Below are 27,871 nucleotides of genomic sequence, written 5' to 3' on the forward strand. Positions count from 1 at the left end.
CTTTGTGGCAGTAAAATCCATTTCCTTCGAATATGTCCCCTTAATCGTTACTTTACATTTAAATATTCCCCCAGAAAAACAAACTAAAATTTCCAGAATGCATCTCCAAGTTATTCGCTTGATTAAAGTTATTTCCAAATGCGGTTTCACTGAATTTAATAGTTTAATAAATTTAAATGATTTGACGAAATGTTAACGAACAACAAATTTTATCTCCGCGGACTCTGGTTTCTTTACAAATTCCTACGCAGCTGTGATGTAAATTCAATCTTGTGATGTTTATCTGGCTGGAAAAGAATTGTTACATAATTCATGTCCAGTTATATATCTTGTCTCGTGATCTCACACTTTTAAAATCTAATCTAGTCCTAACCGTTATTAACACTTGGATATCCTAATAATCTACGTACAAACCAAACAACTCGCCATATAATTACGATGTCATCTCTCGTCATACCATTTATGAAGTTTGCACACCCCTCACAGTCAAACCGATCATCACAACCATCGCTCTATATTTTCGACAACCCTGAATTTGGTTACTCTGTTCCTTATACTCAAAGTTCGTGATTTCAAATGTTCATTACGTCCCCAATTAAACAAATTTTACAGTATTTCACAATACTCAGATCATTACCGGCTATGAATTTCAACTAAATCCAGCATTTTAACGTTTTCCCCGGCCGATAATATAGTACAATCTCAATTCCACGCCTGTCCCGTTATCACAGCTGAGGCCTCTCGTCCCCAAGTTCGCTTGGCAGTAACATGAAACACCTGGTTTATTCCAGTTGACTGGCTTCTCAAAATGCTCATCTTTTAAACTCTGCCGACATAATTAAACAAATACGATATTCTATCCAACAAAATGCACAGATTATGCTTCAAGATGCCCACACTAATTATACGCGTCGCAAATTAACACTGCTATGGATTTCTATGTATTTCTTTCCATTCCCAACATTATAAAATATACCTCGGGCTATCGTGTCCCGGCTTCAATGACAGGACTCTAACCTGATTCGCACATCTCATCTCAACTCATATAAAACATTCCTCGGGCTTCCATGTCCCGGCTTCAATGACAGATCCAACCTGATTCACAAATCTCATATCAACAAAACTAACCTCTGTTTCCCAGCTCCACAATTATCATCGACAAAGAACTGGAATAAAATCCTCACTAGAAATCTCGACGTCTAATATCGCACAATGCATTAATCATGAATAACTTCGCATAAAGGATATCGTATTTAATAACTTGATTTTTACGAGAAAATGACTGAAACATTCTACTAGATCTTTTATTGTCAGTCAGACACAGTTTAAAATGGGCCTAGAAAAACGTTTCTCTCCGTGACCAAATTCATCACCCTAGGTTCTCACCCGACAGCGCGCTTCCACTCGATTGAAAATGAGTGACCATGGATTTCTACATTATTAACGTCAAATTGCAGAGAGGAAAAATTTACGTCGACTGAACATCTTAATTTGACATCACAAAATATAGGCAGTACACTCACACGGATGACGATCTACATTGGACGTGATATCACTTCGAAACCCTATCAAATAACTTTTTACAACATTATGCGGCACTCGCAAGACTTCAAAAATTTATCCAAGTGGAAAATGAAACAAATGACTCTTTTAGTCGTATTCTCACATTTACAAAACTTAGTAGGGGTGAGCACTGCGTCGTATATCCCCATTCAAATACACTTTTAGAGATCATGAGACAAGATATAAGAGGTAGTAAGATGGAAAGTCACCTACCTCATGTAGTCACACCATTGTTCGTCATAGGGCTCACCTGCGACCCTGGCATTTTATTTAGCCATTTTTACATTCATGGCCTTACAAACCATTTTTATATTTCTTCAGCTTTCCTGGAATAAAGCATAAAAAAAGAAAATACCCTTCACTTGTTTGCTGAGCGCACACGATTGACTATAATTATTTCCGCACACGAATTACTTAATCACATTAGAATTTATTCTGTACTTTGACCGTCCTATCTGGTACAATTATTTCACTCAAAACTATCTCCTCATGGAGTCAATACCTAGCCACAATGGCTAAAATCTGCAGTTGAACTCAGTCTACTTTCGTTGTTTGATTTCGCAGAGCAGCTCAACAATTTTTCGCCCGCTTTGTATCACAAATGCCGGAGAAGGAGACTTCGTCATGGCGTCCCTTCATATTTATAGCAGTTACCCCCTCTCTTCGGATATCTCCCTTTGCCGCCAAGAAAATTTCTATAAATTTTCTGACTTACCTAAACTGTAATTTCAAGAGTTTAGAAAGTGACTACATGCTTGCTACATTTCTGGCGGTAGTGTTCATGGACATTTAAAATGTATACGGGTTCGATTTGTGAGATGATTGATCCCCTTTGATAGGCACTATATTTTTCTGACTTGGCTTGGGTCACGCCATGTACACGCGCTTTGAAATAGTTCACAAAAATGACTTGAGATTCTTCCGCCGTCGACACTTGTGGCTGACGTCAACGTACCCCAGAGCGTGGGACCGAAGGTAATCACCCCCTCGTCACGTGTCAAATCCATGCTATCAAGAATCCAACTTTTGGTTTAATTGTTAATTTATGCATAATGTTCTTAGGGCACAAAGGTCATGCGTTCAATATATATATAGAGAAAGAGAAATAGAGAGCAAGCAAGCAAGAATATCAGTCTCTCCCCAAAATTGATTAAATTGATTTTGTTAAACTTAATTCTTATTGAGGTATTGAAAAGCAAGTTACTACATCAATTTTAATTAAGTTTTAACTCTAAAGTTCCTCTTCTTTCGTAGTTTTTTCTAAATGTAAAGGAATGTGACGGATCTGTCAAAAATAAATAACATTTCAGTACAACTACTGTCGGACTTTTTATTATGGACACTTGAGTTTAGGCGTTAGTTACAAATCAACCAACGGGCCTATTTCAAAATGATTTATACTAATATTTTTCTTGTTTAATTCTGCATTACGCAGTATAAGACAAATTGTTTTTGAAGCTCATTAATTACTTTTTATTTGTGGTTGTAATAAATATTGTCCTGGTTTTTGGCATCTTTTCTAGGAACCGCTCACTTAACAATATGTGCATGGAAAAGTACTTGTCTGATGATAATGAAATTTTTACATGCTATAGACACTAGTATTCGTAGTATGATACTAGAAAGGTACAATTTTTTTCAACCAGCTCTAAAAGAGTTATCATTTTTCTAATGCAACATTTTTTCAGTCCAGGATAAACGTACAACAGGACACTTGTGCTTGTTTTGAAGTACTTAGTCATGGTTATCATATACTACGAGCACTGTGACCATACAGTGAGATACTGAATTTATGAAGAGTAATATTGATGGGAAGTTGTTTGTGCGCTGGACCGTGCGATTAACAGCAGACGGGGTGGTGAAATCGGGTACAGGGTTGCCGCGTACGCTTGCCCCGAGCAGTTGTGAAATGGAATGCCCTGACCTCGGTTTGTCCGCATGCTATTTTCAATTTGCCACTGTGTTCTGCATGTTAGCCACATCACTTCAAGATGCCTCCGAGACCACCGTTGTCAGAGGGCGAACTTGCAATGGTTTCGAGTGCTATTTGCTTCCTTCAAAGTGGGGGCAATCAGTAGGGGCACAGGCTCCTTGTGTACCAGAATGTGGCAGATTGTCTTGAATTATCGCTGTCGTCATTGAAGAGAGTAGGAGCAGCTTCAAAGGAGAATGATAGAACTATAATACTTAGGTCAAGAAAGAAGCAGTGTTTGAGGCCGGGGCGTTAGACAATCCAACTCTATGATTTTACATTGGCCACAATACGAAGAAATATATGCGATTTTTAAATGAATAAGGCATTACCCACAATTAAAAGCCTTGACCTGAAACTGCTGGAATATATGGGGATTTTACTGATATGTCCATTCCTATACGTGTGAAACTCTGGGAACAATGTAAATAACCACGCTAAGAAAATGGAAGACTTCTACTAAGAGAAAGATGGACTGTCTAAAAATGTCCCTCATTTGTGAATATATATAAATCATGTAAATAGTAATGTAAATAACCCTGGTAAAAATTGTACAATGTGACGTTTCTAAATTAGGAATCAATCATTTTTAAACCTGCAGTTGATCGCCCAAAGTCCTTATGAGAAAAGATGATAGGAAGTGGAATTTGTACGAGGCAATAAAATAAAAGTTAAAAGTAAAAAAGCTGTGTTCGTTGTGCGCTATGTTTACTACTGAACGCGGTAACGCTGTACCCGATTCCACAATCCCGTCTGCTGTTAATCGCACGGTGCAGCGTGTACAAAACTTCCCATCAAAAATAGTCTTCATAAATTCAGTATCACACTGTACGGTTACAGTAGTTGTAGTTTGCAATAACCACCACTGAGTGATTCAAAACAAGCTCAAGTTTATTGCTCTACGTTTATCCTGGGCTGAGGAAAAGTTGCTGTAGGAAAATGATAAGAACATTATTTGGGTTGGTTGAAAAAATGTGTAAATATTACACAACGAACACATGTGGATATAATATATAAACAAATACATAACCATCAGACAATTAGTTTTCCATGTATGTGCTTTTAAGCGAACGGTTCCTAGATAAGAAACCAAAAACCCGAGCATTATTTATTACAAACACAAATAAAAATAATTAATGAACTTCATAAACAATTTGTCTTATACATTCTAATGCACAACTAAACAAGGAAAATATTGGTAAAACTTATTTTGCAATAGGCCTATAGGTTCATAAGTAATTAAAGCCGAAAGTCGAGTGCTCATAATAAAAAATCCGACAGTAAGCTCGTTAACTCTTCACTCTTGAATCATGGCCAAAAATTAAATATATTAAACCAGTATATTTGGTCCAGTTTCATATATCTCTGACAGTGCGCCCTCCAACGTTGGAAGACGTTGATAAGTTAGTAAAAGTGCTGTAAAAGCAATAATTGAAATATCAAATAACAGCCCATATTCTAAGATGTATTCACCTACAATAGTCCGTGGTTTGTGTGTTATGGAGGTTTCATGGGAAGCATTTTCTTAACATATTAATATATACAAATGCCTGGAGTGCTGTTCAAATATGCTTTGACAATGCTCCAGAAACGTCAAAGAAGAAATTCACAGCAGGGTAAGTCACCTAAACCTACTAATTTATGAAAAATCCATTGTAAAATAATATAGTAAGAAATTGCGATTAAGGAATTTGAAGCTTGGGAAATCTCACCCCATCGTGACGGAGGTGTATCACTTTTCTCGGACTAGAAGGAATGTAACAATTGTATATTTGAAAAAGAGCCAAGACACCCGTTAGCGTGAGTGCTACGAGATTGAAACCCTTCCTCACGTTCTTGGTTTCTGTCGCGATGGGGAACTCTTAAAAAACAATAGATTCAGAAGAAGGATAGCAGACTGCTTAAAAAAAAGGAAGTATTCGAATTGAATGAATAAACCTGTACGTCAACTGAAGGGTCAATGAAATGAGCGGACATTGTATTCTTCAATAGGAACTTCAACAAAGGCGTCGTTATTGATCGAACAGTCAGATTTGAGTGAGGTGAAAAACGGTGCAAAGAGGTTGATGAAGTAAAAATGAGGCCCTATGAACCTTTCATTCAATAATTTGGACGCAATTTTTGGGAAGTTATTGGTGCGTTGTTTGGTACACGCGGTTCAATCGCAAATTTATCCGTGAATGTTTTCAAACGGTTTCGATATTTCTGCCAAAAATATCAATTGCGATCTTGAAGGATTGTCTCAAAATTGTACGCATTCATATACGGTAACTGAAAGTAATTGCCATTGACCGGGTGAGTTGGCCGTGCGCGTAAAGGCGCGCGGCTGTGAGCTTGCATCCGGGAGATAGTGGGTTCGAATCCCACTGTCGGCAGCCCTGAAGATTGTTTCCCACTTTCATACCAGGCAAATGCTGGGGCTGTACCTTAATTAAGGCCACGGCCGCTTCCTTCCAACTCTTAGGCCTTTCCTACCCCATCGTTGCCGTAAGACCTATCTGTGTCGGTGCGACGTAAGCCCCCCCCCGAAAACAATAATTGCCATTGAAGTAAGAAAAATCCATCCCTGGGATAACTGCCCGAAAATAATAAATATTGTGATTAGCATTCTGTAAATTCCAAGTAAAGTTAATGAAAATTTCTGCTTTGATATTAGATTCGTCGTGCCTTTGCTGGCGGGACCTAGTGTTTACAGTGCACTATGTCTTCTGGTATGGGCTAGAGCAATTTTATTACTTTCATTGATCTGTCTCAGCTTTATCCTTGGCTTTGACAAAATGAAAGTGACTGAGGTATGAGTGATGCTAGTAATGCCATTCCTTCTGCAGCCAGTCCCTGCTATGAATGGTGTGAAAATATTGCTGATAGGGTTAGATGGTGTATGCATTTCAGTGGGCTTGGCAGACTGATGTGTAATAGCAACTTCTGGCTCGGTGAGGAAAGCAACGGGAAACGACCTCACTCCTCATTTCCCTAGTACACCTCTTCAGTGATGCCTAGGCCATCTATGACAGCTGATGGCGGAACTGTTGAGGATCCAACCAGCCTTCGGGCTGAGGACTAAACATACATACATACATACATACATACATACATACATACATACATACATACATACATTAGATTCGTCAGTAACCTGACCCACTGCGGTTTCTCTCGTATAAGGTCAGCTATCAATAGTGGATTTTCTCTCCCGTTCTTTTTTCCTTAATAGTGAATGGGGTCGGTCTAGTGGTAGCATGCCTGTCTCTCATCAGGAGGCACCGAGTTCGATTCCCAGCCAGGTCAAGGATTTTTACCGGGCCCTGAGGGCTGACTCGAGGTCCACTAAACCTACGTGATTACAACTGAGGAGGTATCTGACAGTGCGATGGCTACCGCGGTCAAGAAAACCCAGAATGACGGCTCAGAGTATTCGTTGCATTGACCATGCGACACCTCATGATTTGCAGTCCTTTGGGCTGAACAGCGGTCACTTGGTAGGCCAAGGCCCGTCAGGGCTGCAATGCCGTGGGGTTGGTTTGTTTGCTTTTTATTAAGTGGGACAGCGAAGGGTGGTAGTGGAAATATATAAAGTTAAGTGGCTTTCTTCTTGTACCTCGGTCAAGGGGTGGTTAGTGAGTCAGACTCTTACCGGGAGGCACCGAGTTCGATTTTCGGCTATATCACAGATTTTAATTGGATCTGAAAGCTGGTTAGATATCAATTCAGCCTGCATGAGAGCAATTGAAGAGCTATCTAACGGCGGGATGGCAGCCCCAGACTAGAAAACCGAGAGTATTCATCACACTGATCACGCTTAACCTTGTAATCTGCAGGCCTTTGGGCTGAGCAGCAGTCACCTGGTAGGCCAAGTCCCTTTAAAGCTGTAGCGCCGTGAGATTTGGTTTTGGAAGCAGCGTTTTCTTCACAAAAAAGTTAATCGTTATATCCTGTGGTTTGACCGCCACTGTGCTAAGTGTTCCGAGGTATCTGTGGAACAGCAGAGGTGAAAGAAGGTGCGGGGTGGAATAGGTCTCAACTACCAAATTAAAGTTAATTTAAAACTTTAACAAAGGTTATATTTTCTTTTCAAAATCAACAAATAACAACAACAGAGTAACAGGTACCAAGTAGCAGGAAAACAAGTTAATAAATTACATTTGCTGGGGTTCAAGCCCCGGGTGAATAATTAATGAGCTCCAAGCTCCACTTTACCAATATTCAACCAGACCACCAGGGCAGAATTCCCCTGAAATCAAAGAGCACTTGCTCTCACCTAATACGTTCCGGCCTTCAAAAACCTAATTCGAAACGAGCGAACCGGCTCCCAGTTACTCACGCCTATTTAAGGCATCCTCGACTTTTACAGTCACTTGCCTGCAGGCACAACTTACAAATTTACACAGGGGTATCATGTACCCAGCCTACTGGGCCTACTCAGAAAAGGAACAGGTTAATTACATGGCCCAAAATACCAAATTGACTGGAGGCGTAGCTTGCACTCCTAATACACTTTTAAAACCTACTTCGCACTAGGCCGTTTACACAAGGGCTAATCCCATACTAAGGAGGTGACTCGTATAAGAAAACTTTATTACATTGAGAAAGGAAGAAAATCGGTTATGAAAACGTAGTCACCTCAAAACAATATGAGTGGGAGCTCGAGAGGGTTAGGCACTCTCTATCCCAATTTGTAGTTACAGAGACGGAATTTTTACCAGATGTCTTTTACATTTTAAAGGTAGGTTACATGAGAAAAGTTTCGAAGCTGCAAGAAATAAACTTATTAAACGGCCATTACCTTGTTGATGAAATGCTGCCCGAAGAAAGAGGCGCTTCCCGCCCCCCGCTACATATTCACACACTTAGCAAGATGTCGATGGAGAGGCGACGAGCCAAGAACCTCAGCAGTTTTATACCCACAAGGAAGCTTCGAGACCTTTCATGAAATAAAAGCGCCACACCCCTTCCCTTTATTGGCTAACATCAAAAGTTACACACAACACGAACAAGAAACCTTGGATTGGAGGAAAATTAATTTAGAAAATTCGGGATTGGCTGAATTCAAAACTGGCGGAAACAGAGATCAATCTTGCCAACCCAAAAACTAAAAGAAAGAAATTTAACAAAGAACAAACTTATGGATACAAGGTTTCTTCAAAAAACAGTTCCATCACTTCGCACCAGAGTGCACAATCGTAGTTTTTTCTCTGTAGAGACATCTAGAAGAGAATGTCCACACTTCTTGATACAGGGCAAAACAAACACAATTCGAAATATACACAGTTCAGAACACTTCAAAATTACAAAATTTACAGGGGTGACATCTTCCGAGAAACTGTTGAGTTAATTCAGTTTGTTAAAGTTCAGGCTTTCTCCTGTAGAGGAGTTTCAACTGGCGCAATATTTGAATTAGCGGCGTGGAGGTGTACCGCCCGGTACACTAAGTATAAGGACGAATACAATAGACAGAGAAGACCACTCAGTTGGAGTCACATTAGTATAAATCTCGAGATATCCTGTATGTTTTGGAGGATATACTGCATTTTCAAATTGGTTGATAGGCACGCTATACTCTACCATTGCATTTTGCCTACGACCTTTAAAGCTTCGTCTGGATCGTCTTCATTACCCTAATGAAAGTAGTAATTAGGTGGAATTGCAGGCGGAACGACGCCCTGTCACGTCTGATGAGTCCTGTTTCAACATTACTACAGATAATGTCCATGTTCGGACACCGCAACACAGCCATCCATCACATGTATACGCGAAAGGTATATTTACCAGACTTCGTATCAATTATGGTTACTTCCTCGCCCGTCAGGTTTACTAACTGCTCAATTGTTTACCGTGTGTTCGAATAATTCAAGGTAACCCTTTCCACTAGGACTGTGTCCTTCCTCTTACAATTCACAGAGGCCTACTCTGGAAAACATTAAATGAGTGTTAACACTTTCCTTCCGATGTCCAGGCCCGCCGTCGTCTTGCTTGACTTGGTTGATCTGAACTATCTTCTTCTCAGGTATAAGTCACCAGCACAAACAATGAAGCATTTGTATCTATTGAATAAAACATTTGCCAAGTTGATTAAAAACTGCCTGACCAACCGCAGTGGTGATAATAGACAGCTTCTGGCCCAGGGGCTAATGGGCAAGATGGCCGCCATCTTGTGCATTAGTCCCTAGGCCAACTCCTTAAGTCCTATGTATACCGCCTATACTACCCTAGGCCATCTTTCTCCATAAGAGCCTATATATAGCCGCTATCTTGCCCATTCGCTCCTGGTCCAGCTCTCGGTGGGTAAGTCCCATAAGAGCCCATGTATAGCGGCCATCTTGCCCATTAGCCCCTGGACCAGAAGCGGTCTATTATCACTACAACCGCTGAGAATACAAATTTCACACGTGTCTGGTGTGATTACCCAATGTCTGGCTGTACTATGCGATTTTAGTGACATTTGCTGTTTGTAATGATTACCAAATGGCTAGCTGCACTGTGAGATTTTTAATGACATGAATGGGAAGAGGCTACTCCAGTTCGAAATCAAATGAAAATTTAAAATTTGTGTTATTGTAAAGCAAAACAATTTAAATAAGACACTTAGAAACGTATATTGATGATTTTTTCGATGTTTTGGAGCCTGGTCTCAGCAGTATCTGCTTTCGTTTCTGGGACAGGAATTACGTTGAGATATCATTGACACCAATTTTATCTGTAACTTTGTGAGATGTAGTTACATTATATTCAAATAAGAAGTATAAACGTATGTATTAATCCATGATGGCTGTCATGCCGAAACGTTATACGTGTCATCTTTGAAGGAGAAGCAAAAATTTTTTTTTGAGCAAAATACAAAATGTAGAACGTCATGAAAATCACTCCTTTACCTTTACTTGTGATACTGCAATCATATGCATTTCAATTCCTCCATTGATTTAATCAAACATTGAGTTATGTCATATGTAATTTTGGCTTTCTTTCAAACCGTTGTGAGTACATTGCCCAATGCAACTCAAAGCGTTGTAAGATCCGTGTTTACTAGCATAACACATTATAAAGAATACACCAAACCACATGGCACAACAGCCCGGAAGGGCCTTGGCCTACCATGCGATCGCTGCTCAGCCCGAAGGCTTGCAGATTATAGGGAGTCGTGTGGTCAGCACGACGAATCCTCTCGGCCGTTATTAATGGCTTTTCTAGACCGGGGCTGGCATCTCACAATCAGATGGCTCCTCACTTGTAATCACATAGGTTGAGTGGATCTCGAAGCAGCCCTCAGATCCAGGTAAAAATCCCTGGCCTGTGTGGGAATTGAACCCGCGGCCTCCGAGTAGCAGGCAGACAAGCTAACTCTACACTGCGGGACCCGCCCATTATAAACAATATTGTTAAAACTAAAGGCTAATGTGAACTTCGAATACAGCTGTTTACTCATTACTTAGAGGAGCAATTGAAGTAAAATATTAATCCTGAAATAAATAAATACAGTTGTCTCAGACATACTAAAGGATACTCTTTTCCTCTACGGTTACGAGCATTTTCGCTCACTGAAGGAAGCACTATCTACATCAGATTTGTGTAAGTTGTAAAGCGAGGAACTTACAACCCATTACCTTAAGCAAACGCTCCTTTTTGGTACTTACAACGTTTTGGCATCTCAGTAACGAAATGTTTTTCCTTGTAAGTTGATCAAATAATTTAAAGTAGGAATTAATTAATCTTTTCAACAACAGGAGTCTGTAATATTTGACCATTGTTTTAATTTATTTTCCTATCCGGGCCTATAGGAAGACGCCACGCTGAATTCAGTGTACTGCTTAAATCTGGGAACTTATGTGTAAATATATTGTATCAACAGTTAATTAATTTAACATTGCATATAGTCTTGAAGTTGCTAAGCAGAGGCGGTAAAGACGTTCTGTTCACCCGGATAGACGTGGGTTAGATTTCACTGCAGGTAATCGAGAAATTACGGAAAGTTAATCTACTTCTTCAGGGGTGTGGGAGGGTGGAGGCACCGAGCCCTGGAGTTCAGTCAGCTTACACGATAAATGAGTACCAGATCAATTCTTGGAGGGCTGAGACGGTGAGCCATAGAGCTTGCTGCCCTATAGTGCCGAGGTTTCGTAGCCGTATGCTTGCACTTAGGGGATCGTGTGTAATAACCCTGCGGATAGCTTATTTTTTATTTCTATTTTTATTTTCGCATTTAACATTCCCCTCTTGGGACCTCCCAGATTCGGAGCGTGTCTTGGCGGCCATGGTTCCCATAGCTGAGTCTGGCTTTGCGACTTACTTGTGCCAGTCTCTTCACATTCAAGTTTTCTACCTTACCTCTCTTGAACATCTCTTGTTTTCTTCTGATCCTTAAAGAGTCTTTCCTTTTCACGTCTTTCATGACATTTCTCTAGTTTTCAGATACTTTCACTTTTAGAAGCACTGGACCTCTTCCCTTTTCCACCCTGGTAAGTGTTAATAAAGGATGGTCCCCTAGTGATACTTCCTCTTAAAGCAATGATGACCACCACCACGCCTGTCACTACTCAAATTCTGAAGAAATGATATAAATTACAGAATATTTCTCTTCAACCTACTCTCTTGTCTGTGTTAGATTGTAAATGTCTTTATTCAAGTGAGGTTGCATTACGAATGAATTTCTTTCTTCTTCCTAGGTGACTTCGAAACGAGAAGCGCTAGAAGAGAAGTCGACGGGCGCGCGCAACGACTACCTGCTGAGCCTAGCTGCGGCCAACGCGCATCAGCGCCGCTACTTTCTCGTGGACCTCCAGAACACCATGTTGGTAAGTCACGTTTCACCATCACCTGGGTATACAACTCCTTTGAACATAATATTGCTATGTTTCACCAACTAGTACAAGAGAAGAAGAAAATTTTTGAACGTGTGACGTTCCTACCGAAGAGCATACCAGCTCTGTGTCAACAACCTGGAGCATTGATAGATAAACAAGCTGTAATGTTCGCTTTATCATCATCGAGTTGCGTACGCAAGATCTCCCCTTGAATGTTGTAGGGGATAGCTCCTCAATGGTAATCACGTTGGGTGAATGGACCTCAATCCAGCCCTCAGATCCAGGTAAAAGTCCCTGATCTGGCCGGGAACCGGCCTGGGGCCTCCGGTTAAGAGGCTGGCACGCTATCCCTATAACGCGAGGACGGCTTCAAATTATGAAACAAGCTCTTTTGAAATCACCAGTAAAACTACGAAGAAACGTAATCATTACAATTGTTTCAACGGCCCAAGTTACACACACTCGGACAGTCCAAATTACACGACATGCAAAGATTTATTCAAAAACTAAATACTGTAATATACAAAGTATTACTACGTTAAAACTTACCTAGATATTTTACTAGTACTTGTAAAAGCCAAACGCCATCTTAGCTGAAATAACTATTTCACAGTACACTTATTTATCACCGTATATGCTAACAAGGAATGTGAGTATTAAGATTGATTTTCTCTTCCTCCTTCAACCTTAACTCCATTGGCAAAACAACTTCCAGGAAGAAATCCACCTTCGACTGTCTTGCTGACCAAAATATTATCGGTCCGAATTATACGGATTTCCTCTAATTTCCTTTCTAAATTGAAGCACAGGTGGTGCAACTGACCCTTAATTTTTTTTGCTAGGGGCTTTACGTCGCACCGACACAGATAGGTCTTATGGCGACGTTGGGATAGGAAAGGCCTAGGAGTTGGGAGGAAGCGGTCGTGGCCTTAATTAAGGTACAGCCCTAGCATTTGCCTGGTGTGAAAATAGGAAACCACGGAAAACCATCTTCAGGACTGCCGATAGTGGGATTCGAACCTACTATCTCCCGGATGCAAGCTCACAGCCGCGCGCCTCTACGCGCACGGCCAACTCGCCCTGATCCTTAATTAAGGTAACGGTCGGTTTATTCCCACTCCTAGCGTTTTCCTACCCCATTGTCGCCATAAGACCTCTTTGTGTGTGACGCGAAGAAAATTGAAAAAAAAAATTAAAAAAAGGAATGTCCAGGAATTTCTTCAGGTTGAGCATGGGGCTACAATCAATGCACAGCGCTATGCAGACACGTTGCGGAAACTGAAGCTCGCCATAAAGTCAAAACGCCAGGGCAAGCTGTCGAACGGCAGTATCATTCTCCATGATAACACCTGTCCTTACACTGCCAGCTCTATGACCAATATGCTTCGGAGATTTTGGTGGGGAACTACAGTATTCAACAACTTCCCTACATCTCAGATCTCTTTCCATACGTTTCGACATACATATGTCTTATGACTGGGGGTCATCCGAAAGTTTGTGTAACGTAAGGGCCCTTTCACACGGTCCACTTGCTTTTCCACGCCACGTCACGCCACTCCACTCCACTTCTCAGACACTTGCTGTCCACTTCCGTCAACTCGCCGGCAACTTCTCTTCCCCACCACATATTTGCGTCTCGGTTTGAATCTGGTCCATGGACGCGCACATTATCCTTGGGATTTTTATTCTAACGAAAAGAAGGTTGAGGTGAAAGAACAGTACTAAAGTTCATTGGGTCCATCCATTGAATTCATATCACCTAGAACAAGGAGCTCATCGTTCTTCTAGATGAACGTACCAGTGATCTAAAAATGTTCCTTAATTACGTTCGTATGAATGCGAATTTGTTTGAATTGTTGTCAATCTTTGAAGCAAGTTTACAGCGTCAGGACACCAACATGAGAAAATGTATTCCGCCGATATTTTGAAACAAAAACTTCAAACTTGTGACGCACACAATGTTGACCGTTTGAACGACTGATTTAGTGAGCTACCAGTATGGCCTTGCTACCTACACCTACCTTCAGTAAATAAAACACTGGTAGTTTTCACGAATAAGATTTTATTTTTTTACAAGTTGCTGTACGTCGCACCGACACAGATAGGCCTTATGGCGACGATGGGACAGGAAAGGGCTAGGAATGGGAAGGAAGCGGCCGTGGCCTTAATTAAGGTAAAGCCCCAGCATTTGCCTGGTGTGAAGATGGGAAACCACGGAAAACTGTCTTCAGGGCTGCCAACAGTAAAGGTGTAAAGGTACAATTATTATTATTATTATTATTATTATTATTATTATTATTATTATTATTATTATTATTATTATTATTATTATTATTATTAAGATAATGAAAATTAGTATTGAAATGAGAACAAGAAATGTGATGGACCGATCACTGTACAATGAATTATGGAAAAATGCATGATAAAAGGAGGGCGAGAAAGAGTATCGCTTGCAGGAAGGTAACAAAATGTTACCACCTACAAAGTCCTATGCAGACGTTATCAAGAATAACGTTTTATACATCTTTGGGGAGCTGAAGAAAGACGTCGTTGGATATCGGTTTACATCATACAACGACATGGGATACATTTCTTAACAGTTTTGGTGATTACATTAATTTGGAGGGGTTGCCTGGCCGAGTCGGTTCGCCCGGAAGGAGGTGGCTTCGAACCCCCGTCAGGAAGTCGTAAAATTTAATAAACGAGATTTCCACTTCCGGAGGTACACATGGCCCTGACGTTCACTCAGCCTACATCAAAAATGAGTACCAGGTTAATTCCTGGAGGTAAAGGCGGCCGGGCGTAGAGCCAACCACTCAACCCCACCACGTGCTGAGGTTAGAGATAGTGGAAGCTTTTACCTACCACCCCTCCAAGGGCCTTCATGGCCTGTACGGAGATGACTTTGCTCTTTTTTTTTACAGTAATTTGAGTTACGAAATGTTATACTACATTGATTGTCAAGTGACCCATTTACATTGACTGCCCCTTACACATGTGAGTGGTACTGTATATATTAATTGATTCGTATATTGTACTAAGATAGTGACAAGTTCGCCTTTATTTTCCGATATTTAAATTACTGGCATGTCGACGATTGTATTATTTGCAAGGGACAATGCAGCTTGGACAGTAAATTGCAGCCTATATTTTCAGTTCTTTTAATATTCATGGACTCTGTAGCCAACTCTTGTATTTAATTTACTTTGAGAGGGAAGAAGTGGAATGCATATTAGATTATTTTATATTCATTATCAACTGTTGGGGAATATAAAATGCCTCTCCAAATATACCTCCCGGAAGAATTATTTAAAGGGTTGCTGCTCAAGTTAACGAAGTAGCTTATCGAAATATCCCAAAGCTGGGTATATTTATGCATCGTAACGTTTTACCTAGTGTGAAAGAGAAATTAGAATTTGGTAGGATTATTGCTGACAAGCAGTACGTGGCCGACGTCGGACCGATAGTTGGAGAAGTCACTGCCTTCTGTTTGTCGACGCGAAGCCTAATTCTTAAGCAGCAGCCTGCGCGCACTCTGGTGTCCAGTTTCAATTAGCAGGACCTACCAAGAACTGGACAAATACCCAGCTGAACAGGACTAACCAGTCACCTATTATTTTGTCCGGCTCTATGGCTTTATGGCTCTATGTCCGTGCTGGTCTTTCGTCCATGGGGTCCCGGGTTCGATTACTGGCCTAGTCGGAGATTTTAACCTTCAGTGGTTAATTCCGATGGCTCGGGAGCTGAGTGTACGTGTCCTCTTCATCATTATAATCCATCATAGATAGGCCCCATCCTCACAGACGCGAAGGTCGCCTATATGGAGTCAATTTGGAGGACCTGCACCAGGCCTCTTCGGAGGTCACACGCCATTATCATCATTATTATTATTATTATTATTATTATTATTACTTGGTTTTAGCAGATAAGGTAAGCACATGTTCAATATATACCTAAAGAGAGACAGAATCCACCTGATAGCCGCCCCTGTTAGGGATAGAAATAATCGGCCTCCTAATCGGTTCATATGAACAATATTTCTTTTATCTGTTGTTTGGGTGTAAGCGGGGTTCTTTTTTTAAACTATTTATTCGGGGCGTCGACCTTAGAAGATCTTTTGTCCCCTACTTTGCACCATATGTTGTCAACCTGCGTGTATTTGGAAATGGCGGAAGTGTATAGTTTTGAATGTGAGGAAAGGAACATTAAGGACGACATAAATACCCAGTGCCCAGTCCAGGGATATTAATCCTTTACAATTGAAAATCCCTGACCCGGCCGGCAATCGAACCCAGGCCCGTCAAGGTAACAGGCGGACGCGTTGCCTCCTACACCGCGGGGACGGACAAGCGGGGTTCGAGTTAAAATAAAATTAAAACTTTCAAGCAAAAGGCGAATTTTTCCTTTTCGGATTTTATTGGAAAAAGAAAATCCAATATACAGTTTCAGGTCAGGGAGTACAAACGGTGTCTAATAACCGCCAACGATCCGACTCTATAGCTAAATGGTTAGCGTGCTGACTTTTAATCGCAGGGCGCCCGGGTTCGATTTCCGGTAGGGTTGGGAATTTTAACCATCATGGGTTAATTCCACTGGCACGGGGGCTGAGTGTATGTGTCGTCTTCACCATCATTTCATCCTCGCAACGACACGCAGGTCACTTACGGGAGTCTAATCTAAAGGCCTGCACCTGGCAAGCCGAACATGTCCTCGGACTCTCCCGGCACTAAAAGCCATACACCTTTTCATCGGCACCGATTTTTTAAAGCACAGAGACCGTTTTATCGTCCAGATGATGGTATCCGGGAGATTTTTATTCTTAGGAAGTTCCGCATCTCCTTTAGAATTATCCCTCTTGCGCCAATCCTATTCCCAATGACTTTCCATTTGTTCATCTCATACTTCTTTCCGAGATCCCCTTTCCCTGCTGAATATATGACCCTTTCTCTTCACACATTAATCGAGGATGCTGTTCATGTTCCTCGAATCTTATTGTACCATACTCGTAAGTTTTGCCCGATCAGTTACAACAATATCAAATCGTCTTGTGGACCGATTTGTGGAAATACATCCTATATATTCATAGACCACCCAGCTTTTACTCACATGATCCCACTGCCGAAGCCGGATGATACGAATAGCTTCATCCATCGAACTTATTCCTAACTTTATCTCCTTATTTCAGGTACCATCCTAATATTCTTCCCGCCTGTTTTTTGCCAGCGATATTTCTCCCTGCTTTCAAGTCTGTTTCTTCTAACTTGGGAATCAAATGTGCTCAGTCCACCCAGCTTTTACTTGTGCACAGCAAGATCGGGCTGTAAACGAACCAATGTTAATACCGTTTCCTCCGACATCCCGGCAACCGATTGTTTGCTATATGAGTAAATAAAAATATAAGTCAAAATCTATAACGTTTCTTGTAACGTTTTAAATCGGGGTTAATTTAAATCCTACAGGTATGTGCTTGGTGTGTATTTTCCTAATTTTCCTTTATGACTACGGTTCGAATTTTAAATTCCTATTTTTTTTTGAAATGATAAAGAAAATATATTAGGGAAGTCGTAGATTTTAAATTTACTTCCTTCCAGACTTTTTACTAGTTTTTTAGCTTTTAACGCTCTTGAAGTTGTCCTGTTAGAAGACTGGAGTCAGTTAGAGAAGATAATTTACTATGAACATTGTTGGTATAGGAAACCTCTGCACAGGCGTACTTCCACCACAGTCAGTAAATCACAGACTACGAATATGTCGGCAATAGCCTTCATAAGCTCACCGGGCAAAAAGTCAGTCGTAAGGGGCCGATGACCTTAGATGTTAGTTCCTTTAAACAACAAGCATCTTCATCATCATCATCATCAAAAGTCACTTACCCCTGGATAAATCATTACAAGCATCATTTAAGATCGTGTAACTCCGCCTCTGGACTGGATAACCGCCTAGATTCGGTTAGGAAGTGAGTCCACAAGGTTATGCAGGTACGTCGTATGCAGGATAAGCCACTCGCTGAGGATCTGATCGCACAATTCCACCAAACTGCGGGGACGCTGATATCGGCGCTTTACCCGCTGTTCGAACTTGTCCCACAGATTTTCAGTGGGATTCAGGTCAGGTGATTTTGCAGGCCAATAGGGAGGGGGAGTGTTCATAAAACCAGCCACTATACGTCCATCGCGATGAAATTTGCTATTGTAATCTTGAAAAATGCGATATCAATATCATACTAATGCAGATGTTAACTGAAAGGCGACACCTGATCATCCAGAATGTTTAAATAAGCATGCAGGTTCATATTAGTGGTCACCTTAGTGAGTGGGCCCAATTCATAATACGAAAAACACGCCCAAAACATCACAGACCCACCTCCGGCTTGAACGTGACATTGCACAGATCCAGGATGAAATGCTTTATTTGGCCGTCGGTGCACTCGACGACGTACGTTATGGGAATACAGGCATGAAGGTGAATCGTCAGACCACATTACGTTCCGCCAGTTAGCTACTATCCACGTTCAACGATTTCTAGCCCATTGAAGACGCGCAGCTTTGTGTGTCTGTGTGAACCTCTTGCGAGGTGTTCATTGCATGCAGTTCCCGTCGCAATCTTCTCTCACTAACAGGTTGGGATGGACCTTCATTCACTGACTCCAGCAACTCTTGTCGGGTTTGGAAGCGATTTTGATTCACAAGCCGTGAAATGCGTCTCCGGTACCTCTCAGTCAGGATCTCTCTCCGACCACAATTCTGAGATGTTTCGTGGCCTCATATAGTACACCACTGCTTCTAGACACGTCGAACAGTTCGCTGGGAAACACCAACAAATCTAGCAACTTCACGCTCCGTATGGCCATGGGCACGGCCAAACACGATTGCCCCTTTTGGTCACTCTGTCACATCCTTACATCTACCCATGTTGATGTATACTGTCTTCTATACTAGACTTAACTAAAGTTGGCGTCTGACAGGTAAGGTTGGAGGGGGGAGCACTGCACGTGCCATTTCACGATGTTGCCACATTCCAGCATTCCTTTCTACATGCTCTTACCCTCGCTTCTGGCTCACTTGTTCCCTCCTTCATTCTGACCGCTGTGATCTGTTGTAGACTACTGTGTAGAGATGAGAAGAATGCAAGAATGAGGAATGTGGCCTGCAAGCACGAAATTCCTGTTCTGGCCAGACATATCGGCTCTTATCTGGTCTTATCTGCTGCACGAAAACATTGACTCAACCTTTGCAGTTTGCTGTATTACAATTGACAAGAGCGAAGAGCTGCCAGTAGAAGATAATCTAAAGTCGCCTGTGTAGTAGCGGAGTTGCTATGGTAACCATTGTGTCTCTGGCTCTGCTGGTGAAAATCCCTTCGCCCCGTGCCTCACCGGGTATGTGCATTCTTCTGATCTCCCAACAATACCTGGCCAGGCGGTGTCGTCCCATTTGCGATCACTCTTATACACACAATCAGGTTCTCATCAGTGACAGTGACAGGTTTGACAACTCCCAGCAAGACGAGTTGCCCTGAAGTTTTATCTCCATGGCAACCGCAGTCGCCCCACCCTCTTTTCCATGGCAACCACACAGCCACTCCCTTTATCTCGCTTCGGCAGGCAGTAAACGGACCTCCCTCTAAGAAATGTCACACACCAACTCTTATTATTAGCGGTATAGAAACATCAATGTCTCACTGATCGCTACTTCCTTATGCTGACGTAGTGGCAGTGCGCGAGCGGTTGAGCACGTTTCTCATTCGCTGCGCCATCTGTACAGACTTAACGATCCATCCGTGCGTGCGCACTAAGGTGACTAACTTTTGTCCGGTGAGCTTATCAATAAACTTGTGTAATAGCTATGCTCTCATAACCATGCTGCCTGGTCCAGGAGTACTTTATTATGAGATTTTCCGCAAACAGGTCCGCAAATAATATATTTTCGCCTCTATATTTTGAAATAAAATGTCATAAGACAGGTCCCTATGAGAAGGATTGTGCAAAATTTCTAGAATTATACTCAGCGGTTTAGACGTGACGCCGTTTCGAAAGACAGATAGACAGACTGACGGCAATTCTTTTTTTATATGTAGAAAGAAGATTAAGAGGAAATTTGCGAGTTTATCGGCCCCTCTTACCTTTTGAATAATTAAGACATCGTGTAAAATATTATAAAGGCTATGAAAGTGAAAGTTCCCCTTCCTGTAATCCTCTATAATAATAATAATAATAATAATAATAATAATAATAATATTAATAATAATAATAATACAAATTTCGATACAATGTTTTTCACCATATTAGCCGAGGTTGGAATCCATGTAAATGTGAGTGACATTCTGGAAATGGAAAGTCCCTTTCCAGTGGTTTGCATTTCTCATAGAACTGTAGGTCCGTTGCATGTTACTTCGAATATTATAGCCATGTGGTAAAAATGTTTGTTTTTATTTTGAGACAGAGGTGCGTACTTAAATGACAAGTACCTCCTCATATGGGTGTCTCTTGGTCAGCATTCTGTATCTAACAAATAGTGAGCATCTGGGTTGATTTTGTCCTTGCTGCTGCAAGAGATGTTAGAGAAACGTGTACAATTCACGCCCGCGAAGGCTGTGTGTAAAATTGTATGACTTTGATCTCAGCACTGGAATTATTGATATTTATCTGGGCTGAGATTGAAAAGGAAGAATGTGTTTAATTATTTTTTTTTTGCTAGGGGCTTTACGTCGCACCGACACAGATAGGTCTTATGGCGACGATGGGATAGGGAAGGCCTAGGAGTTGGAAGGAAGCGGCCGTGGCCTTAATTAAGGTACAGCCCCAGCATTTGCCTGGTGTGAAAATGGGAAACCACGGAAAACCATCTTCAGGGCTGCCGATAGTGGGATTCGAACCTACTATCTCCCGGATGCAAGTTTAATTAATTAATTAATTAATTAATTAATTAATTAATGTAATTAATTTAGCATACGATGCTTATTTGGCAATTATGTATTGACGCTAATGAAAAAGACGAGGATTATACACCAATGGGAAAAAATAAGTAATAAAAAACGCGTATGTCTATGTCCAGGTTTTCCATCCACAGCACGGCTTCGGGTCTAGCTTCCAGTAATTCATCGAAGGATCCCAAAGAAAGCATGTACGATATGCTGAATTGTTTATGCCGCTTGAGTAGTAACACGATAATCTCTCCACAGTTAGGGGAATCTCTTCATATCCAATAGCAGAGGGTAGAAAACATTCTTCCCGTCCTGTATTTGATATGATTAATTTCGTGCCACGTAACACGATGAAGATCGAACCCTGGGACTTGTTCAGTGCGATTGTTAGATTGCATTGATGTCTCGTCTGTTTTCGAAGTTACCTTACAGTTAAAATCAGATATTAACGAGGCTTAAGTTGAGTTGAAATGACTCACTCAATATCTTCACGAACGGCGAGTGCCTAAATTCTTCAGGATTCTCGACCATAATTGATTAAGCATCTTCCCTCTGCTTATATGAGGTGGTGTGTTGTTGGTAAACACAAGAAGCCACTGGATAGGGGTAGGAAGGAGCGTGTTGGACACAATGAATACGATCTATCGCAGTTGAACATCCACTAGATTCGTGTATAGGAATTGGTGAATCACATGGTAGAACAGTACACAGCTGATGAGTAAATCGGCTCTTCATGAAGTTTTAGCTATTAAATGCAAAAAATTGTTGCGGCTTTTTGATTTTGGAGCAGTTTTCTGCAGAAAATTGTAGTTTACAAATTACCGCGTGTTTTGCCTCGATTTAACGTGGGATAGAAATGCAAACTCGTTTCTAGGAGTGCCTGACTGAAATATCCACTCTCTTCTTTTTCTTATAGTAGATTTCAACCCAGTAGAGCGGAGAAGAAACATCCGTCCAACAGAGTGAGAAGTAAAATAATGATGATAATAATAATAATAATAATAATAATAATAATAATAATAATAATAATAATAATACTGCAATATAGTACTTTCTTGTGAGCAATCTGTGAAGCAGCAGTAGATTATCGGTCTGCGGATTAGAAGGAGAGTGTTCAAACCCGGCCAAGATTTTCTGATTTTTGAAGGGTGAGGTAGAAGTCCATTCGGAAATTCATGGTTTACGTCGACGGCATTAAAATATATCTCGTTACACGTTCGGTGAAAATTAACTAGACAACTGTAATTACAGTGAAATAATTAGATCACCCAATGGAATTCCAATTTCTGCGCGATTTGGTGGAGTGAACAGAAATACTGAATAGAAGTCTAGGTTACATTATTATTATTATTATTATTATTATTATTATTATTATTATTATTATTAATTATTATCTCCTTTAGGGTCTTCCAAGGACCTCGCAACAATTTCAATGCTTCATCATTTCTTGTTCCTTCTTCTTCCCCCAATACTCCTTTATCTGCTCACTATGTCTCCTTTTTCTTTCCTCGGACCATCTTGAGCCTGTTTTCTTTACCTCCCGGCCTTGGTGTCCTTCCATTTTTAACACTTTCTTCCTAAATCTCTCTCTCTCTCTCTCTGTCTCTCTCATGTTGCTTCTTCTCTTATATTGTTTTTTCCCAAATCTTTCTTGACTTCAAGAATCCAGGTTGTTGTTGACTTCTTGTTCCAAAGATATTTGAAGATCTGTTTGGTTAAAACCTGTTGTACCGGGCGAGTTGGCCGTGCGCGTAGAGGCGCGCGGCTGTGAGCTTGCATCCGGGAGATAGTAGGTTCGAATCCCACTATCGGCAGCCCCGAAGATGGTTTTCCGTGGTTTCCCATTTTCACACCAGGCAAATGCTGGGGCTGTACCTTAATTAAGGCCACGGCCGCTTCCTTCCAACTCCTAGGCCTGTCCTATCCCATCGTCGCCATAAGACCTATCTGTGTCGGTACGACGTAAAGCAAATAGAAAAAAAAACTGTTGTCATCCATTCTCTACAAATGTCCGAAAAGTATTATTATTAATATTATTAAAGTAGGGGCCAAATTCCGGCCCCGCACCTAATTTCGTCCCCCTAGGCATTTCCAGTTTGCACGGTTGGTACCTTATGTTTAACCGAGCGCACACGCGTAGCCTCATCCCGTTGCCTTATTGTGAGAGTTGGTTGTATGCACCACGATTAGTTTCCGTGTACAGGGGGATTCATTTTTCATACTAAGCTGAGTTAGTGCAGCATTCGAATTAAGGGCATGGTAGTCCTAGACTGAGCACTGATACGTGTATGAAACACTGGACTGCATTTCAGTCGCGTGGTGTAGTTCCTGGCGTGTGATCGCTACAGTGAGGTGGTTGGCGTGAGTCACTGTAGCGGCCATTGTAATACAACCTGTGACAATAAAGTTCGGTGAATGAAGTCAGAACCGGCGACACACTACGCTGCACCTGCGTAGCAGCAGGTTATGACCACCTGCTCCCAGTGTTGTTCAGTTGAGCATCGTGTGTATGCCGTGTACGACCTGTTTGACACAGTGCGTATTTAGTGCGTTGGTTCTGAACTGCGAACAGGAACATGAACGACCAAAAGATCAATGTACAGTTTTGTTTTAAGCTTGGCAAAACACCGAAAGAAACGCATGCAATGCTGGTACGTGTTTATGAAGATCAAGCACTGTCCTTGAAGTGTGTGTACGAGTGGTTCGCCCGTTTTCCAGGAGGTCGGGAAAGTGTTTCTGACAACCCCCGTAGCGGGAGATCGGCGACCGTCGTCAGTGACGAAAACATTGAGAAGGTGAGGACATTAATCACAAACGATCGGCGATTAACTGTGCGCATGATAGCGGATGAACTGCAGATTAACCGTGAATCCGTGCGACAAATCGTTACCCAGAAGTTAGGGAAGAGGAAAACGTGTTCTCTCTTGTGCCACATCACTTAACTGACGATCAGAAGCAGGCACGTCTAGAGGCTTCGCAGGGTTTTGTCGAAATGGCGGATGCGACAGCAAATTTCTTGAACTGTATTGTCACTGAGGATGAAACATGGTGTCTCAGGTACGACCCTGAAACGAAACGGCAAAGCATGCAATAGCGTTCTCTGTGATCCCGTAGTCGGAAAAGATCAGAGCCGAAAAGTCACTCACCAAACTCGCTTTGAAAGGAGAGAGATTTGACGATATTCCTGACATCCAACAAAACGTGACGAGGCTTTTGAACACCATCCCAAAGGAAGCATTCTTGCAAAGTTTCCAGGACATGTATCGCCGATCTCAGCAGTGCATAGTTATGGGAGGAGGCTATTTCGAAGGGCAGTAAGGTCACTGTCGTGCATTGTTCATCTATGTTGATAGTACAGGACTATTCAAGGAACATTATTGTCACAGGTTGTAAATCAAGGAATGTTCGTAATTTCGTCCCTCCTCCATTTTATTTATGGAGTTTATTATTATTTTCAGATGGGAAAACGCAAGCAGTGGGGTAAGGAGTACGTTAAAAAGGCTATTAAAGGGTTACAAACAAGAGAGTAAAGCGTTTAACATCCCGCGAGCAACGCTCAAAGATGTTGAAAAGAATACCGAGATTTTTTAAACATATAAATGTCCTTCAAGTAATTCATTAACTTGTAGAGAAATCGTTTGGAAAGGTTAGAAAGGGGAAAAAATATAAATTAATCGTACTTTTCATAAATTCGGTGGGAGAAGAAGTTACGAAAATATTTGTTTTGTTTTGTAGTGTTTATGTTTGTATATTGACTACCTTATGTTATAACAGTTTCATTGCGACTTGCCCGCAAGTAGAGAATGTATTCAGTAATAAATATATTAATTGATAGTCTTGTTCATTATATTCCTGAATTTCTACAACTTCAAATCTGCTAAGCAGAAGAAATATGAGCCTCTATTATTATTATTATTATTATTATTATTATTATTATTCCTTCCTTTCTTGATCTGTTTACCCTCCAGGGTTGGTTTTTCCCTCGGACTCAGTGAGGGATCATCCTCTACCGCCTCAAGGACAATGTCCTGGAGTATGAGACATTGGGTCGGGGATACAACTGGGGAGAATGACCAGCACCTCGCCCAGACGGCCTCACGTGCTATGCTAAACAGGGGCCTTGGTGGGGGATGGGAAGATTGGAAGTGATAGACAAGGAAGAGTGAAGGAAGCGGCCGTGGCCTTAAGTTAGGTACCATCCCGGTATTTGCCTGGAGGAGAAGTCGCAAAGCACGGGAAACCACTTCCAGGATGGCTGAGGTGGGATTCGAAACCACCTCTACTCAGTTGACCTCCCGAGGCTGAGTGGACCCCGTTCCAGCCTTCGTACCACTTCCCAAATTTCGTGGCAGAGCCGGGAATCGAACCCGGGCCTCCAGGGGTGGCAGCTAATCACACTAACCACTACACCGCAAAGGCAGACATTATTATTATTATTATTATTATTATTATTATTATTATTATTATTATTATTATTATTATTATTATTATTATTATTATTATTATTATTATTATTATTATTATTATTGCGAAGACTCGTAACACGCACGAGGATGTCGGAAATCTTTCCCATACAAATTCTCTTACATACCAGCAAAGCGTAAGGCACGGAGTCACGGAATTCTCATCTAAACGCCTTTAAATGCCACCAATATTAAACGGCATGTGAACACGCTGTCGTGAGAACTAAAGCACAACGACTAACCGACTGCGCTACTAAGATCACCCAAATCACTTGAATATGTCGTGCTATTCCACTTTACTCTTCGAAGCTCCTACTAGCGAAATAGATGGATTAGACTATCAAGATAATGTATCGAATTTATCACCTAATGCATCCATGACCATTTACTTCTCGCGAAGTACTAGAGATGGCATTGAGGGAGTTCAGTGTTCATTAGTGTTCATTCGCAGTCACTATTTCGCATCGTAAACCAGAATAACAGTTAGCTGCTAAATACATGGAACTGACATTCATTTCAGCCAATATTTTGGCAACTGTTTTCACATATAATCAATGTCAAGTCAAGATACATACGTATCCATTCTGACGAGTATCTGTTGGCGCAGCTGAAACTTGCTTGTCCTGAAATAAACAGTTCGTAGCGAAATAATTGGAAATGTAATTAAAATAAATTCTTTTAATTATATTATATTAGACTATTTGATTATTGTAGCCATAGGAACATATAAGTCATCATCATCATCATCATCTGTTTACCCTCCAGGGTCGGTGTTTCCCTCGGACACAGCGAGGGATCCCACCTCTACCGCCTCAAGGGCAGTGTCCTGGAGGTTCAGACTCTTGGTCGGGGATACAACTGGGGAGAATGACCAGTACCTCGCCCAGGCGGCCTCACCTGCTATGCTGAACAGGGGCCTTGTGGAGTGATGGGAAGATTGGAAGGGATAGGCAAGGAAGAGGGAAAGAAGCGGCCGTGACCTTATGTTAGGTACTATCCCGGCATTCGCCTGGAGGAGAAGTGGGAAACCACGGAAAACCACTTCCAGGATGGCTGAGGTGGGAATCGAACCCACCTCTACTCAGTTGACCTCCCGAGGCTGAGTGGACCACTTTTCAAATTTCGTGGCAGAGCCGGGAATCGAACCCTGGCCTGCGGGGGTGGCAGCTAATCACGTTAACCACTACACCACAGAGGCGGATAGGAACATATAAGTAATGATCAATATTTTTCGAAGAATAATTTACCGCCACTGAACTCATTAGTTTGTGCTTCCGTCTGCCGGTTTGTTCGTAACTACGGGTTGTTTGCTTGCTTTGCGGTATTTGCCCATACATGGCACAATGTGATCATCAGGGCCCAAAAAATGACAAACTGTGCTAGCAAATTGTTCGTACCGAGCGAGTTGGCCATGCGTGTAGGGGTGCGCAGCTGTGAACTTGCATTCGGTAGGTAGTGGGTTCGAGCCCCACTGACGGCAGCCCTGAAGACGGTTTTCCGTGCTTTTCCGTTTTCACACCAGGCAAATGCTAGGGGTGTACATTAATTACGGCCACGGCCGCTTCCTTCCCACTCTTAGCCCTTTCCCATCCCGTCGTCGCCATAAGACCTATGTGTGTCGGTGCGACATAAAACAAGTTGAAAGAAGAAAATTTTAACAAAACTCGTTTTTTGAAAAATCCGTCGTTTCGACAAAATCGAATCCAATATTTTCAGCACTGTCTGAAATCTCTAAGTTTATGAAGCCTGTATCGTGGTGATGGTTTAGTATTTATTTATTTATTTATTTATTTATTTATTTATTTATTTCTTTATTTATTTATTTATTTATTTATTTATTTATTTCATTACGTGCCGGAAGCGTTCAAGGACATGTTCGGCTCGCCTGGAACATTTGATGTCCATGGGTTACCTGCGTGTTTGGGTGTGTAATGATGATGAAGTAGGGAAAGGGTGAAATCCGTTGCTGGCTGAATGACACCATTCGATGGACGAATCACCATTAACAGCGTCATGTACCTTCACTCCAAAAGAACAGTGAGGAGAGGTTCGGAAATAAATTCATGCTTTTGGCACCCAATTCTATACCACCACCTCTCCTACCCTCTCTTACAATATTGTGATAATGATTTATTTTTTCAACCAACGGAAGTCTA

At 41.5% G+C, this 27,871-nt stretch overlaps 1 protein-coding gene across 1 annotated transcript in view; it reads left to right on the forward strand.

Moving 5' to 3' along the window:
• The window catches only part of nwk (nervous wreck), a 1,047,247-nt gene that overhangs the window by 803,488 nt on the left and 215,888 nt on the right, over positions 1-27,871 (forward strand). The window contains exon 8 of the mRNA XM_068227774.1: positions 12,193-12,321. Within this exon, the coding sequence (XP_068083875.1) occupies positions 12,193-12,321 (129 nt within the window). The remainder of the gene's footprint in view (positions 1-12,192; positions 12,322-27,871) is intronic.

Source organism: Anabrus simplex, chromosome 5 (genome assembly GCF_040414725.1).
Source record: "Anabrus simplex isolate iqAnaSimp1 chromosome 5, ASM4041472v1, whole genome shotgun sequence".
Taxonomy (NCBI): Eukaryota; Metazoa; Arthropoda; class Insecta; order Orthoptera; family Tettigoniidae; genus Anabrus; species Anabrus simplex.